Source organism: Dromiciops gliroides, chromosome 4, assembly GCF_019393635.1.
Source record: "Dromiciops gliroides isolate mDroGli1 chromosome 4, mDroGli1.pri, whole genome shotgun sequence".
In the NCBI taxonomy this organism is placed as follows: Eukaryota; Metazoa; Chordata; class Mammalia; order Microbiotheria; family Microbiotheriidae; genus Dromiciops; species Dromiciops gliroides.
Genome location: NC_057864.1, coordinates 156,967,053 through 156,982,108, shown reverse-complemented (window position 1 = coordinate 156,982,108; position 15,056 = coordinate 156,967,053). Strand labels below are relative to the sequence as shown.

The following is a 15,056-nucleotide window of genomic DNA, read 5'->3' as shown; positions in this document are numbered from 1 at the left end:
TGATCTTAGGATGTAGGTAAATAGTTAAAAAACTGAAGGGAAAAAACAGTCTGGTCTGGATATAATAGCATTGAATTTGAAATCAAAGTATCTGAATGGGAACCGTAGCTTTGCAACTTGCTATTTATATATATTTAGGGCAAATCATGTCTCTAATCTGGGCCTCAGTTTCCTTATCTTTAAATTAAGGGGGTTAGACTGGATAATCTCTAGGGCCCCTTAAAAATTCTAAATCCTGAGACACTGACTTTTTGCTGACCTAGGAGAATATATATTTCTGACCTATGAACTTTCAAATTTTATCTAGTCTAACAGTGTCCCATTTCAGGGGCTCAGCTCTTCTTTTTTTTTTTTTTTTTAAGTGAGGCAATTGGGGTTAAGTGACTTGCCCAGGGTCACACAGCTAGTAAGTATTAAGTGTCTGAGGCCGGATTTGAACTCAGGTACTCCTGACTCCAGGGCTGGTGCTCTATCCACTGCGCCACCTAGCTGCCCCTGGCTCAGCTCTTCTTGACCTTTTTCCCAACCATCAGGAATAGAGGAGCAGACTACTTCTTGGGCAGCGTTGGGACATTTCTCTGGAAGTCCTGATGAGCAGCTCATTCTGTTTTGTTTTTGTTTTTGTTTTTCGTGAGGCAATTGGGGTTAAGTGACTTGCCCAGGGTCACACAGCTAGTAAGTTGTCAAGTATCTGAGGCCGAATTTGAATTCAGGTCCTCCTGACTCCAGGGCCAGTGCTCTATCCACTGCACCACCTAGCTGCCCCAGCTCATTCTGTTTTAAAGGGATATGGAAGAACAAAAAGTAAATGCAAACAAAGTTCATCTGTTCTCAGAGCTCCATCTCCTCGTGACAGACTATATGGATAAATCTCTGCATTTCCAGATGTCAGAATCTCTAGATGTCTTACTGTAAGGGGTCAGTGACCTTGTACCTTAGGAATTTGACTATACTTCTGAGTAGAAGTCATCACCTAATTTTCTAGCCAAGTTCCCACTTTCTTCTTCCTTCAGCCTCATGTCCTCATACCCTGCCCTAGCCAAGGTAATAATGTGCCAGGGAAGGATAAGCCTATGGGACAACATAAGCCTTGGAGACCTTGTCGTAGGAAGGGAAATGCTTCTTGCAGCTTTTCTTTATTCTCTCTTTTTTTTTTTTGGTGGGGCAATGAGGGCTAAGTGACTTGCCCAAGGTCACACAGTTAGTGTCTGTCATGTGTCTGAGGCTGGATTTGAACTCAGGTCCTCCTGCATCCAGGGTCAGTGCTTTATCCACTGCACCATCTAGCTGCCCCCTAAACATTTTTTTTTATTCTGACTTCACTCCTTGCACTCTAACCCCCAGGTATACTGTCATTACCCATTACCACAGGGATAATGTGCAGCAATGTAGGAGCAGCAAAATGGTCTGGTGGGTAGAGTGCAGGGCTTGGAGTTAGAAGATTTGAGTTCAAATCTGGTCTTAGAAACTTACTAGCTGTGTGACTCTGGGCAAATCATTTGACTTCTGTTTGCCTCAGTTTCCTCATCTGTAAAACAGGGATAAGAATAGTACCTACCTCCCATGGTTGTTGGATGGATCAAATGAGATGATATTTGTAAGTGCTTAGCACAATGCCTGGCATGTAGTAGGTACAATATAAATGTTAGCTATTATTGTTATTATTATTAATGGAGTAGTATAGAAGAATTCTCAAAATGCATGATGTTATTCACCCAGCCTCCCTCTTCTTAACCCTAGACCTTTTAGATCTCTCTCTGACACCTACTCTTCACTTTAATCTGAATTGGCTGACTCTTTTTCTGGACTCTGGATGTCACTGTTTTTGCCTCACAGTGATAAGACCCAGAGTCATCCTTCCAGACTTTGATGAGCTGAAGTTTTGGGCTTCTTTCCTGGCTTGATGAGATGATTCTGTTATTTCTGAAGAAGGAGAAATACAACTGGGTATCTGTTTTCTCTGGAGGGAGCTGGGTCTCACAGCTCAGAGTTACAGGGGTCCCCTCCGAAGGCTCTAAAGTTGTGCTTCTCAGTATGGGAGTTGAAAACAACTCTAGAGAGAAAAGATAAAGACAGTTCCCAGGGGAGTGAGCTTCAGAGATCCTGGGAAGGCAAGCCTTGTATTTTCAGCACAGCAAATGGCAAATCCATTGTTAGACCAAAGGACATAATCTTTTGTCACATTTTTCCTTCTTAGTTTCTTCCATCCAAGTAACACTTAACTGTATCCTCATTGGGTCAAACCTGTGATGCCCCAGAATTCCAATCCTCAGTCAGCCCACAAGATCTAAGGGTTACCCATCTTACCCTTCTGCCAGTCCCTTCCTCTCACACCCTCATAGACTCTGTTCCAACCCATCCCCTGTGGGGCTGAAAGTCTTTACCTTGGACTTGGATAGTTACTGGTTTTGCTTCTTCTGGGCCTATTAGAAATTTCCAAATTGACTTCTTCTTTGCACTGCAGTGATACTGACCACTATTACTTTTATTTATTTTTGAAAGAAACATTTCTGAGTATTCATTAAAACTGGCAAGAATTTCTCCATTCTTATAGTATGTGACTTGAGTTAATTTTGTTTTCTTCTTTTCCACGCATTTTAGAACCAATGAGTCTCCTTCAAACACAGGATATGAGGTCTGTAGAATGAGCTCATCTGTGGGAGAGAAGGGGGCATCAGTCACTTAGCCTACCTCTGACACCTCTCCCCTGGGTCTTTTGGTTTTTCATCTACTGGAAAGAATTACAGACCTGGAATATGAATGCAGGTTCTCTGATTCCAAGTCCAATGGTCTTTTATTATTCTATTCTAAATACTGGGAATACATGTTGGTTTGTTGCTAAGTCAAATAGCTCTCATTAAGTGCCTACTATGTCAGGCACCATGTTAAGCAGTGTGTATCTTTCCTAATCCTCCATCCTTATGATATATCACTTCAATAAATTCTGTTCCCTCCCTCTCCAGGCACTTTAGAACCAGGGAGTCTCCTTCAAACATAGGATGTGGGGTCCATAGGATCAGCTTGTCTGCATGATGAAACTGGGTTGAAATCCTAGCCCTTCCACTTGGGTAAGTCACTCTTCTCAGTGTCTATTTTCCTGATTGTAAAAATAAGAGGTTGAATTTGCTGACCTTTAACCTTTCAGGTTCAAATGGATTATCTTATGACTCTCTAGTTCAACAGTTTACCCCCAGACTGAAAAGTTCCTCTGGTTGTTAAGTGTTTCAAGAAGGTTTAGAGCAGTGGATTCATAATTTTATTTCCAAGAAAAACTAGGATGTTTTCAGGATAGATCTGTGATCATTTGAACTTGTGATTATGGAGGAAAAACCATCCTTCTCTAAAAGTATCACTTAATGACCTTGCCAGGGAATTGAAGGTCCGGTACAGTATATAACTGTGGTATTTCTCATACTCTTTCTTTTCTTCTCTCTCTCTCTCTCTCTCTGCACAGGGCAATGAGTGTTAAGGCTGGTGCTTTATCCACCGTGCCACCTAGCTGCCCCTTCTCATACTCTTTTTTTTGGGGGGGTGTTTTTGTTTTTTGTATTTTTGAAGGGCAATGAGGGTTAAGTGACTTGCCCAGAGTCACACAGCTAGTCAGTGTCAAATGTCTGAGGCCGGATTTGAACTCAGGTACTCCTGAATCCAGGGCCAGTGCTTTATCCACTGCACCATCTAGCTGCCCCAAATTTAAGCGAGGCAATTGGGGTCAAGTGACTTGCCCAGAGTCACACAGCTAGTAAGTGTTAAGTGTCTGAGGCCGGATTTAAACTCAGGTCCTCCTGAATCCAGGGCTGGTGCTCTAACCACTGTGCCACCTAGCTGCCCCCTCTCATACTCTTAATCAAGAAATGATTCCCATCCCCTGCCATGATGTTACTTAGAGGAATGTCTTTTTAACACACAGAGGTTCTGATTTTCTCTATGCGTGACTGTTCATAGTGGAGTACCAAAATGTTACCCTACAACCGACTGGAAGAGCATATTAACACCCTGAAGACCAAAGCAAGGAGTGAAGAAGACAGATGCTTGACTGAACAGGTATGGGGAATGAAGGTGCTGAAAATGGGTATATTCCATTATTGTCTTATAAGACTTCTAACTGATCACCGGTCCCTAGTCCAGGAAATATTAACATATAAAATCTAAACCTGGAGGTTATGGAGATTTAGCCCCAGTCTTCAATAAGACTGAGATGAGCAAACTGAGTCCCTAGATGAACTGAAACTGATTTTTAATAGATTTCTATTGGCACTTGTCATTTCTACATTACCTATATTTATAAATTTAAAGAGGAAGAACAAACTAATTTAGCAAAACTAATCAACATGTTGAAAAAGCTTGATGTTACAAGTAATATTTCACACCTACAAACTCCAATTTCCACGAAGAAGTAGAGGAAAGCACCTTCTTACTATCTCTTTTTGGGTCCTCAAACTTGCTCCCTTACCATTTGAAAAAGACAAGAATACTGGGTTGCTGAGGGGGGAATCCTGGGTCCTGCATGCGTAATGTCCAGAATTTTCAACCCTAATGTCATTAAAAGTTGCTTCAAGTAGTTCCATGTTGAAGTACCACTGTGTTTTCCCTGTTACATAGGAGTGAAATCCATTGCATTTTAGACGCACTGATTCCCCTTTGAAGTGAGTGGTCCATCGAGGCTCAAGGAAAATCACTGGTTTCAGTGGAGCTGATGTGAAGAAGAAAAAAAGGACAGTTGAAAGAACTCACAACCACAGGTATGGTTGTTAGCATATGATATACAGAAGGATGATTGTCTCTGTATTTCAATGCATTTGGGGTTCATAAAAGGAATCCCCAGGGTATTCCTTCCACCAAACCCAGCACCCTCCACCCCCACCAGATGTCCTTGCTTTTCAAAGGTTGCCCCCCCCACTCTGCAGACACCAGCTCACCAACTGGTAGAAGTCTGTCAATGTATTTCAAACAAGGAAAGATCATTTAAGAAAGTACCCTCTACAGGACCAACTAAGAACAAAATATTAAGGAAGTGAAAGGACTGAGTTAGTGGAACTGGCTTGTCATGAAGGATGTTAGGAACTATGTTTTCTCTCACCTCTGTCCCACCTGCTTCACAATGATAGATTCTTCCCACGTAGTATCATAGCATCATAGGTTCTGAGCAGGAAGTGACCTTAGAAGTTAATCTAACCCTTCACTTTACAGATGAGGGAACTGAGGCACAGAGAGGTTAAGTGACTTGGCAAAGGTCATATAGGTGATAAGTATCAGATTTGAATGAAGGTTCTCTGACTCCACAATTAGAAGTGTATGGTCACCTTGCTAGGAAAGGGACTCAAACATCACCATTTCCAGAAAAAAAGAGATATCAGAGAACATCTATCCTTGGTATGTTGTTAGTGGCAGAGTTGGGCTTAGAACCCATGTTTAATACACTCATGCCCAATGTATTTTTCCATGTACATCTCTTTCAGGAAAGCAAAGAGAAAGTGGATATTTGTAACATCCTGGGAAATGTTGATCTGAGGAAAATAATTAATGTTATGGTTTCTGGCTCTGTGATTCTGAACTTGCCAATGAAGAGTTCTTTGGAGACCATGAAAAATAAAATGTAACTCACCAGATTGTCCACATACTGGAGCTGCAAGAGAGGCAAGAGACAAACATTATCCAGGGTAGAATTCTTACAACTTTTCAATTAATAAGCCTCATGTTCTGGCAAAGAAAAAGAAGAGGAAGAAGAAAAAGAGGAGGTAGAAGAAGAAAAGGAAGAGAAGGAAGACAAAAATGATCAGAAACACCAGGAGGGGGAAAAGAAAGATGTTCTTCCTTGCACAATTCAATTATGAGACCATTGTTCACACTGTTTCCTCTTCGTCATCATTGTCTTCATTATCATCATCATTGCTGTAGCTAACATTTTATGACACTTTATGGTTGGCAAAGCACTTTCCATATGTCAGCTTGTTTGATTCTCACCACCACCCTTGGAGGTAGCAAATTTTATTAACTCTATTTTACTGAGCTAGGAGGTACCTGAGGCAGGACTCTTGACTTCCAGTTCAGGAGTCTGTATATTGTGCCACCTGGCTACCTCCAGGTGACATTCCTAGAATGCTTCTCACCCTCTTGCCTATCTAAAACATTCCTACTCATTCCACAATCCACTGTTCAAGTCCTGCCTTACCCAGAAAGTCTTCTCTGACTATTGCAAACCAAATGGAACATAGCTTACCTCCATTTTTATTTGCATTTATTACCTGTACCAGGAGTTTGACACTTAGCTTAAACATCCTTGGGCTGACTCTTGTATCACTTCTGTGTTTGGGTTTCCTTCATTCAGCCTCTTACTCCCTATGGCATGAAGGGAGCACAACCCCTTATCCTTGGTAGGTGGCCAAAATTCTTTTACTTCAATTGATTTCTAGTATGAAATTCTTAGAGAAGGCAGATATAATCACACAGGATTGTTTTTACTTAACTGTTCTTTTTGCTTCAGGTGGCAATGAAGTCCCACTATTCATTTAAGCCTTTGTCTTCTGGACCAATCAAATCCTTAGAACATTCCCCCCCCCACACACACACACCAAAAGAGGAAACCAACAGAGTCAACATAAACAAAATACCATTTCCACAACACAGAATAATATTCTATTGCATTATATACTATAATTTTGAAGGTATAGACATTTTCCAAGCTGTTTCTAGGTTGTTTTTGTGTTTGCTTTTATTTTAGCTATCACAAAAATATTTTATTGTAACTATTTTGATACATATGACATTTGTGTCTTTGATCACCTTGGAATATGTGCACAGTAGTAGTATTGTGGGATTAAAGGGTATAAACAGTTTAGTAATTTTTCTAGCATAATTCCAAATTATTTTATAGAATTGTTGGACCAATTGATAACTTCACCAATAGTGTATTCACATATGGGTCCTGAATTTAAAGGAGAGGTTTAAATGTAAAGCAGGAGTGTTCTGATAAATGTTTAACAACTGTCTCTCTGGGGAAAAATGCTCACCCACAAACTTTTGAATTTAATTTGAATCATTAACATTTCCCCCATCATTTTCCTAAGTGTACACAAGCAATAAAACCAAAAAAGGGTCAATCTCTGATTTGTAATATTTGTCAAATTCTGAGGTGTAAATGCTCACTCACACTAAAAATTTAGGCTCATTTTTATTCAAAGAAACATGAAATAGTTGGTTCTAGAAAGCCAGTTCAAGCTGGCTCTAATATACCCCTGAATCAAATATTCTACCTCCCTCAGGGTCATGTAGTAGAGTGAAAGTTCTGACTTATGGAATCAACATCTAGGTACATTTCCTGCCTCTGATATGTACTAGCTGTGTGACTTGGGGCAAATCACTTTACTTGTCTAAGGCTCAGTTTCCTGATCTGCACCCTGAGGATGATAATAATATTTACAGAGTCTGCCTACATATTAACTATATATAAATGATTGTTATTTAATTAAATTTAAAGTAATATTTAACCAAATGAATTATTAAATTATATCTAATTCAAATATTAACTATATAGAAATGTTAATTATTGAAAAATCTTGTGTAGAAGGTGGAGTGAGAGATAATCTTGGGCTCAGCTCCCACCTCACTACCTCAAATACACAAGAAAAATTCCCAATGATATAACAACAACAACAACAAACAAGCAATGATGGGAAGAGGGAAAACTAAGATCCTTCCACTGTTTTAGTCACATACAAGAAATAACTGAAGACCATCTCAGTGGCCATTAATTACCTGCTCTTTAATTCAGTAAGTAACCTTCAAAATGGTTCAGAAGAGCAAAGAATCAAATAAAAAAATAAAATAAATAAGGAAAGAGATTAGAGTTCTCAAGGGAGAAATCAAAGTTTAACAAGAAAATAGAGAATTTAGAATAAAAGACAGAGATGACTCTCTAAATTATTGGATTGTCTTAAAAAGGAAATGACAGAATGGGAATGCAAAAATTCAGAGGTGTAAAGAAAATGAGTTGAAAACCCCCTAAAAGATTCTAGATTGGAAGAATATGTAAGAATTATACAAAATAAGAATACTGAATTTGAAGACACAATGTAAACAACTAATAAAAAGATTGTAAATCTTTTGGGGGAAATGATAAAAAAGAAAACCTTAATACCCTAATCAAGAAATTCATATAGAAAGATTTCCCAGAAATTTTGAAAGCAAATGGGAAAGTATCAATTGAGAGCATTTCCAGAATACCAATAGAAAGAAATGTCAATTTTAATTTACCAAGAAACTTTGTAGTCAACTTTTAGAAATACAACACTAAGCAATAAATTTTACAGGCTTCCAGAGAAAGAAAAAAAAATCGTTTTTATGTCCAAGGCCAATGAATCAGAATAGCACATAGTTGATCTTAAGGACATTTTGAAATATGATATTACAAAAGCAAATAAGATTTGTTAATACTCTCAAAATAATAAAACATCTTTAAAAGCTAAGCTATATCTATCTTTTAGCAAAAAGAAAAATTTTGAGTCATTTTTTTTCTCTCTCTCTTTTTTTTTTTTGCGGGGCAATGAGGACTAAGTGACTTGCCCAGGGTCACACACTCCCCCAATTTGAGTCATTATTAAAAAAACCCCAACAACAACAACAACAAAACAGGGGCAGCTAGGTGGCACAGTGGATAAAAACCACTGGCCCTGGATTCAGGAGGACTTGAGTTCAAATCCAACCTCAGACATCCTGGGCAAGTCACTTAACTCCAATTGCCTCACCAAAAAACAAAAACAAAAACAAACAAAAAAACCCCCAGAGGTGAGCAAGGTATTTTATATGCAAACTGACCAAAGTGAAACTAAAGCTTAAGCAAATTAGATAGTGATTAAAGACTCCTAACAAAGAAATGCCTATTTTCATGAGACTAGGTCCAATTAAGGTGATGGGTGTAGAATGGAAGAATTTTTGTGGTTATCTTTTGATTTCCTTAAAAAAAATGAACAAACCTTTTACAATATTTGAGAGATATTGAGAAAGCAAAAAGTATGAATAGATCAAAGAATCTTAGGAGGAGAAGGAGAATAGTTAAAAATGAGTAAGAGAGTAGGAAAAAGGTAGATCAATATTTCAGGGACAAAAATTTCTCACTTCTCATTAGTGGTGTTTGAATATGGGAGAGATTTTTCTTGGGCAGGAGAGAGGAAGGTGGGACAGAGGCCTTTAGGAAAAGACTTATCCCATTTTAATGGATAGGTAAATGGGAAGTTTTAGATTTTTCTTCCTGCCTTTGAAGAGGTAGGGATAGAATTTTGGGGAAGGGAAAGGAATGTCATAGGAGGAGTGGGTGTTTCATCCCATTGACAAAAAAGAATGGCATAAAGAAGTGGTGCCATAGAATTGGGAAGGGACTGAGACAGAAAGTCTTCCGATGTACTCTGCTGAGGATACAGGATATTTAAATACTCGGGAGAACAGTTTTTCCAAATTAGGGTTAACATAATGGAAATTATAATATACCTAAATGAATTTACAGTTTTAATATTTATACTCTTCAAAGTACTGAGAATATACTTTGTTGAACTAAACAAAATAATAACAACATTCTTTGGAGGAACAAAAGCGTCTAGAATTTCAAGGGAAATGATGAAAAAAGTATGAAGGAAGATGTCACTTATCAGACTTCAAGCTATATTATAAGATAATAATCATTAAAACTAATCCTAAATTTTTAAAAAAATAGAGAACAATATCAATGGGATAGATTTGATAAAAACCAGAAACAATTGATAACAATAGCTGGTGTTTTATATACACAAGTATAAAAATTACTGGTGGAAGGATTCCTTATTTGAACTATTTGAGAAACTGAAACAATTTGGTAGAAATTAGATTTAGACTAGGGCAACTAGGTAGCACAATGGATAGAGCATTGGCCTGGTGTCAGGAGAACCCGAGTTCAAATCTACCCTCAGGCACCTGACACAGCTAGTGTGTGACCCTGGCAAGTCACTTAACCCTGATTACCTTGCAAAAAAAAAAAATCCAGTTCCAGACATTTGCTAGCTGTGTGACCCTGGGCAAGGCATTTAACTCTGTTTGCCTTGGTTTCTTTATCTGTAAAATGAGCTAGAGAAGGAAATGGCAAGCCATTCTAGGATTTTTGCCAAAAAAACAAACCAAATGGGGTCACCAGAAAAAGAGAGAGAGAGAGAGAGAGAGAGAGAGAGAGAGAGATTATCATCTTTTGTCACAAACCATAATAAGGTCCAAACGAACAGGTGGCCTTAATATGAAATGTAATATCATAAGTTATAGTGGCTAACAGGATGAGGTTCTTTTCATATCAATTGTTAAAGACAGATTTCTCCCCCCAAAAAAGGGATGGAGGTGATCACAAAAGACGAAAAAGAGAATTTTGATTACACAAAATTTTAAAGTTTTTACACAAATAAAATACAAATATATTAAGAAGAGGAACTGTCAAATGGGAAAATACGTGCATCAAATATCACTCATAATAGTTTCGCTTCAAAGTTATATAGGGAATTGGTAGAAGTATATTAAATCAAGTCACTCCCCAATATATAAGTGGCCAAAAGGTCTCAAAAGAAGAATTGCAAACAATAAACGATAAAAATTACAAAGCAAAACATTCTTTAAATCTCTAACAGTAAGAAGATCAAGAAATTATCTGAGGTTTCATTTCACCCATCAGAGTAGCAGAGGTAACAAAAATGAATAAATTAATTTTGGAGGTTCTATGGGAAGAAAAGATCACATGCCTGTGGATGGAGCTGTGACTTTGTCTAACCATTCTGGACATTGGTTTGGAAATTATACACCAAAAGTTACTACATTGTTTATATTTTTTTACCTAGAAATCTCACTATGAGCATATTTTCTAAAGATGGAAAAAAACAGAAACATACCCTAAATATATTCCAAAATATTAATGGCCAAGAACAGGAAACAAAGTGAATGCCCACTGATTAAGGAAGGAGGGAATAAATTATGCCATAAGGAAACAAGGTATAGTGGAAAGAGCACAGGCTCTGGAGTCAGAGGTCTTGGGTTCGAATCCTATCCCAAGCCTATATCTGATACTTATTATCTGTGTGACTTTGGGCTAGTCACTTCAATGGGTCTCAATTTCTGCATATATAAAATGAGGAGGTGGGATTAGGTGGCCCCTGAGAGTCCCTTCCAGTTTATGGTCAGAGATATGAATGTAAAGGAATATTATGATTCATTAAGAAATGATGAATTTCTTCTACAAAGGACTTATGAAGGAAGGTGCTATCTACATCTAGGGGAAAAATGATAAATAGAAGTATGCATAGAATGATTTTAAATATATTTATATATCTGTGTTAAATGGTTGTCTTCTCTAGTGTAGGGTGGGTAGGGAGTGAAGGAGACAGTTTGGAAATTAAAATGTAACAAAAAAAAGAAATGATGAATATGAGTTTAGAACAAGATGGTGCAATGGATAGAACACTAGGCCTGGAGTCAGGAAGACTTGGGTACAAATGTGACCTCAGACACTTACTAGTTATGTGACCCTAAGCAATCACTTAACATTGTTTGCTTCAGTTTCCTCTACTGTAAAATAAGGATAATAGCAGCACCTTCTTCCAAGGGTTGTAGTGAAAGTCAAATGAGGTAACTGTAAAATGCTTAACAGAGTGCTTGGAATATAGTGTTATTGTTCAGTCATTTCAGTTATGTCTGACTCTTCGTTACCCCATTTGGGGTTTTCTTGGCAAAGATACTGGAGTGGTTTTCCATTTCCTTCTCTAGCTCATTTTGCAGATGAGGAAACTGAGAGAAACAGGATTAAGTAACTTGCCCAGGGTTGCACAACTAGGAAGTATTGGAGGCCACTTTTAAACTCATGAAGATGAGTCATCCTTTTTTTTTTTTTTTTTTTGCAGGGCAATGAGGGTTAAGTGACTTGCCCAGGGTCACACAGCTAGTAAGTATCAAGTGTCTGAGGCCGTATTTGAACTCAGGTACTCCTGAATCCAGGGCTGGTGCTTTACCACTTCACCATCTAGCTGCCCCAAGATGAGTCATCCTGATGCCAGTTCCAACACTCTATCCCTTGTGCCACATAGCTGCCCTATAATACCTGGCCTATATATGCTTACTATATGCCTTATATCTGGCATACAGTAGGTGCTATATAAATGTTAACTATTGAAACAGGAAGATTTGCATGAATTTATGCAGAGGGAAATAAATTGAGCCCAAAGAATGATATACAGTGTGTTGAAAATATTACTAGTAGGAAACTGAAGCCGGAGTAATAAAAAAATCCAATAATTGTTCTAGAAATGGATCATAAAACATATCACTCTTCTTATGGCAAGATACAGGGGACAAGGGCAAAATGTTGAATATATTGTCAGATTTGGTCTTTTATCATTTATTGCTTAATTTTTTTTTAAATAAAGGAGAGTTCAATCTGTAGGTGGCAGGGTGAGTGTGGAATGGAAAGTTCTCCTAAAAATCCCTCTAATGTAAAGTCAATAGTCGTTAAAATTGTTTTAATAAAAAATAAAAAGAAATATGAACTATTATTGTTACTATCCCAGGCTGCCCAGAGCAAATTGTCTTCTCTGAGACTGACTGAGAGGTCTTAATTTGAAGAGGGCTTTGTTTTTTGTCATACCACCCTTCCCACTCTGAAAATCCTACTTACCAATTACCAGCAGTGACACCCATAGGAGTATGAGGAAAAATTCCATGGGAGATTGGGATGGGAATGTTCTTTCAGTAGCAAACAAAGTCCAGCTTTGGTCCTTGAAACAGAAATGTGCACATTAGGACAAGGATTTGGAAGCAGCTTCTCAGAAGTTAACCTTAGTTAAAAAAGGGAAAGTAAAGTCGGTAAAAAAAGAAAAAAAAAGGGGAAGTAAAGGAAATTTCCTTTGGTGCTAATTAGCATTTCCCCTCTTTTGATTGACCTTTCACTTCTTTACTTTTTCTTTTTCTAAAAGAAAACAGTTTGATTTCCATAATCTCTTCATCTCATTATTTGTTATATTCTCCTAGCTTTGGGTTGTCTCTCAAAAAACATTATTCCAACTCTCTCTGATACCAGAATTGAGACCAGGACTGGGGTCCAGTTAAATTTAATATAATTTGCTTTATATTACTAAAGGGATCTTCATTTCCACATATGCAAATACTTGATGCCTTTAGTGTATAATACTCCTTCTCACCCCACCTCCCCTTAAAACAACTCATCTGTCCTGATATAGGAAAATCATTTATGTACCTCCAGACAAATTAAGCCTTCTAGTTGTAATGAAAACAAAGGGGTAAGGATAGCTTAGACATTACCTGGTCAATTTAACGTCAAGGATAGAGGGTTGGGGAGTCCAAAAGGCAGAAAGTTTTCTTCCATTGAATAAAGATCCCTAGTCAGAAATCTTTGCTTGTCTCATGTCTTCATCTTCATGAGGTCAAGAATTATTAGACCCTAAAGGTACCACAGAGAACAGTAAACCCAGCCCAGGGTGTAGTAGTGGAAAGATCATTGACTCCCAAGAGACCTGGGTTGGAGTTTCCTTTCTACCACTTAGGTGCCTCACAGTTTGAAAACTTCTGCTTTAAGGCATCTGCAACTTTATGGAGAACCAGAAGCTGTATCAGAAGTAAGAGAGATGCAGTAAATTTGGGAGCAGGGAAGGGCAAGGCAGAGATAAAAGATGTCTCCTTCCAAGGAGACAACTAAGGAGGAAAAGATATAGAAAGCAGAAAAAATAAGTTGGAATTCAGAGCAGGTGCCTGATTTAATTCAACAAACCTTTATTAAGCCTTTACTTTCTGCAAGAGTTCTGTTCCTTCTGTTCTGTTCCTGCTATATCTGACATAGGCACACTTGAGAACAGGGAAGGTCTCACACAGTGTTGTCAAGAAAGTAGCTGCCACTGACCTTGGGATGCAGAGTCCCATAGGATTATTTTATGCAAAAGACCTAAGAAGTCTGAAAACTTGGGGGCAGCTAGGTGGTGCAGTGGATAAAGCACAAGCCCTGAATTCAGGAGGACCTGAGTTCAAATCTGGCCTCAAACACTTGACACTTACTAGCTGTGCGACTCTGGGAAAGTCACTTAACCCACATTGCCTGCAAAAACAAAAACAAACAAACAAACAAACAAAAAAGAAGTTTGAAAACTGAAAGTATCAATATTTCTCCAGAGAAACAGACAATATAGGGGAACAGAAACATTGATTCAAAGGAAAGAAGCCCTAGACTCTACCCATAACCATATATCTAATTATACCCTTAGCCTCACGAAATTGGTAGATGGAATGCTCTCTATATAATTTATTATTTTTTAAAGAATATTTTTTCCAATTACATGTAAAAATAATTTTTAACATTTGGTTTTTCTTAAGTTTTGATTTCCAAATTCTATCCCTCTGTCCCTTCCCTCTCCTAAGATAGATGGTAAGCAATCTGATATAGGCTATGCATGTGCAATCATGTAAAATATTTTCATATTAATAATTTTGTACAAGATGATCAGAAAGAAAGAGAGAAAGAATGAAAAAGTAAAAAATAGTATGCTTCAGTTTGTATTCAGATTTCAGTTCTTTCTCTGGAGGAGGAGAGCATTTTTCATCATGAATCTTTTGGGATTGTCTTATTTCATTGTATTGTTGAGAACTGCTAAGTTATTCACAGTTCATCATTGTGCAATATTGTTGTTACTGTATTCAATCTTCTACTGGTTCTGCTAACTTCACTTTGTATCAGTTCATGAAAGTCTTTCCAGGTTTTTCTGAAATCATCATGCTTGTCATTTTTTATAGCACAATAATATTCCACTACAATCATATACACCACAATTTGTTCAGCCATTCCCTAATTGATTTTGGATTCTTAGTTACCACAAAAAGAGCTGCTATAAATATTTTTGTATAAATATATTCTTTTCCATTTTAAAACCTCTTTGGAGTACATCTAGGTATGATTTACCAAAATTTGAGCAAAGCATTAATTAAAGTATCTTACATTATTCTTGTGAATAGAGAAATATAGATTAGATGAAACTAAAGTAGATGATCTCCAGTGG

General features: G+C 37.7%; 1 protein-coding gene across 1 annotated transcript in view; it reads right to left on the bottom strand.

Annotated features, from left to right (window-relative positions):
- The window catches only part of FCRL3 (Fc receptor like 3), a 40,090-nt gene extending 27,298 nt beyond the window's left edge, over nucleotides 1-12,792 (bottom strand). Inside the window, 6 exon segments of the mRNA XM_044004623.1 lie at nucleotides 1,769-2,053; nucleotides 2,385-2,654; nucleotides 4,454-4,693; nucleotides 5,606-5,626; nucleotides 12,671-12,755; nucleotides 12,757-12,792. Of these exon segments, the coding sequence (XP_043860558.1) occupies nucleotides 1,769-2,053; nucleotides 2,385-2,654; nucleotides 4,454-4,693; nucleotides 5,606-5,626; nucleotides 12,671-12,755; nucleotides 12,757-12,792 (937 nt within the window).
- Between the last annotated feature and the right edge of the window lie 2,264 nt (nucleotides 12,793-15,056).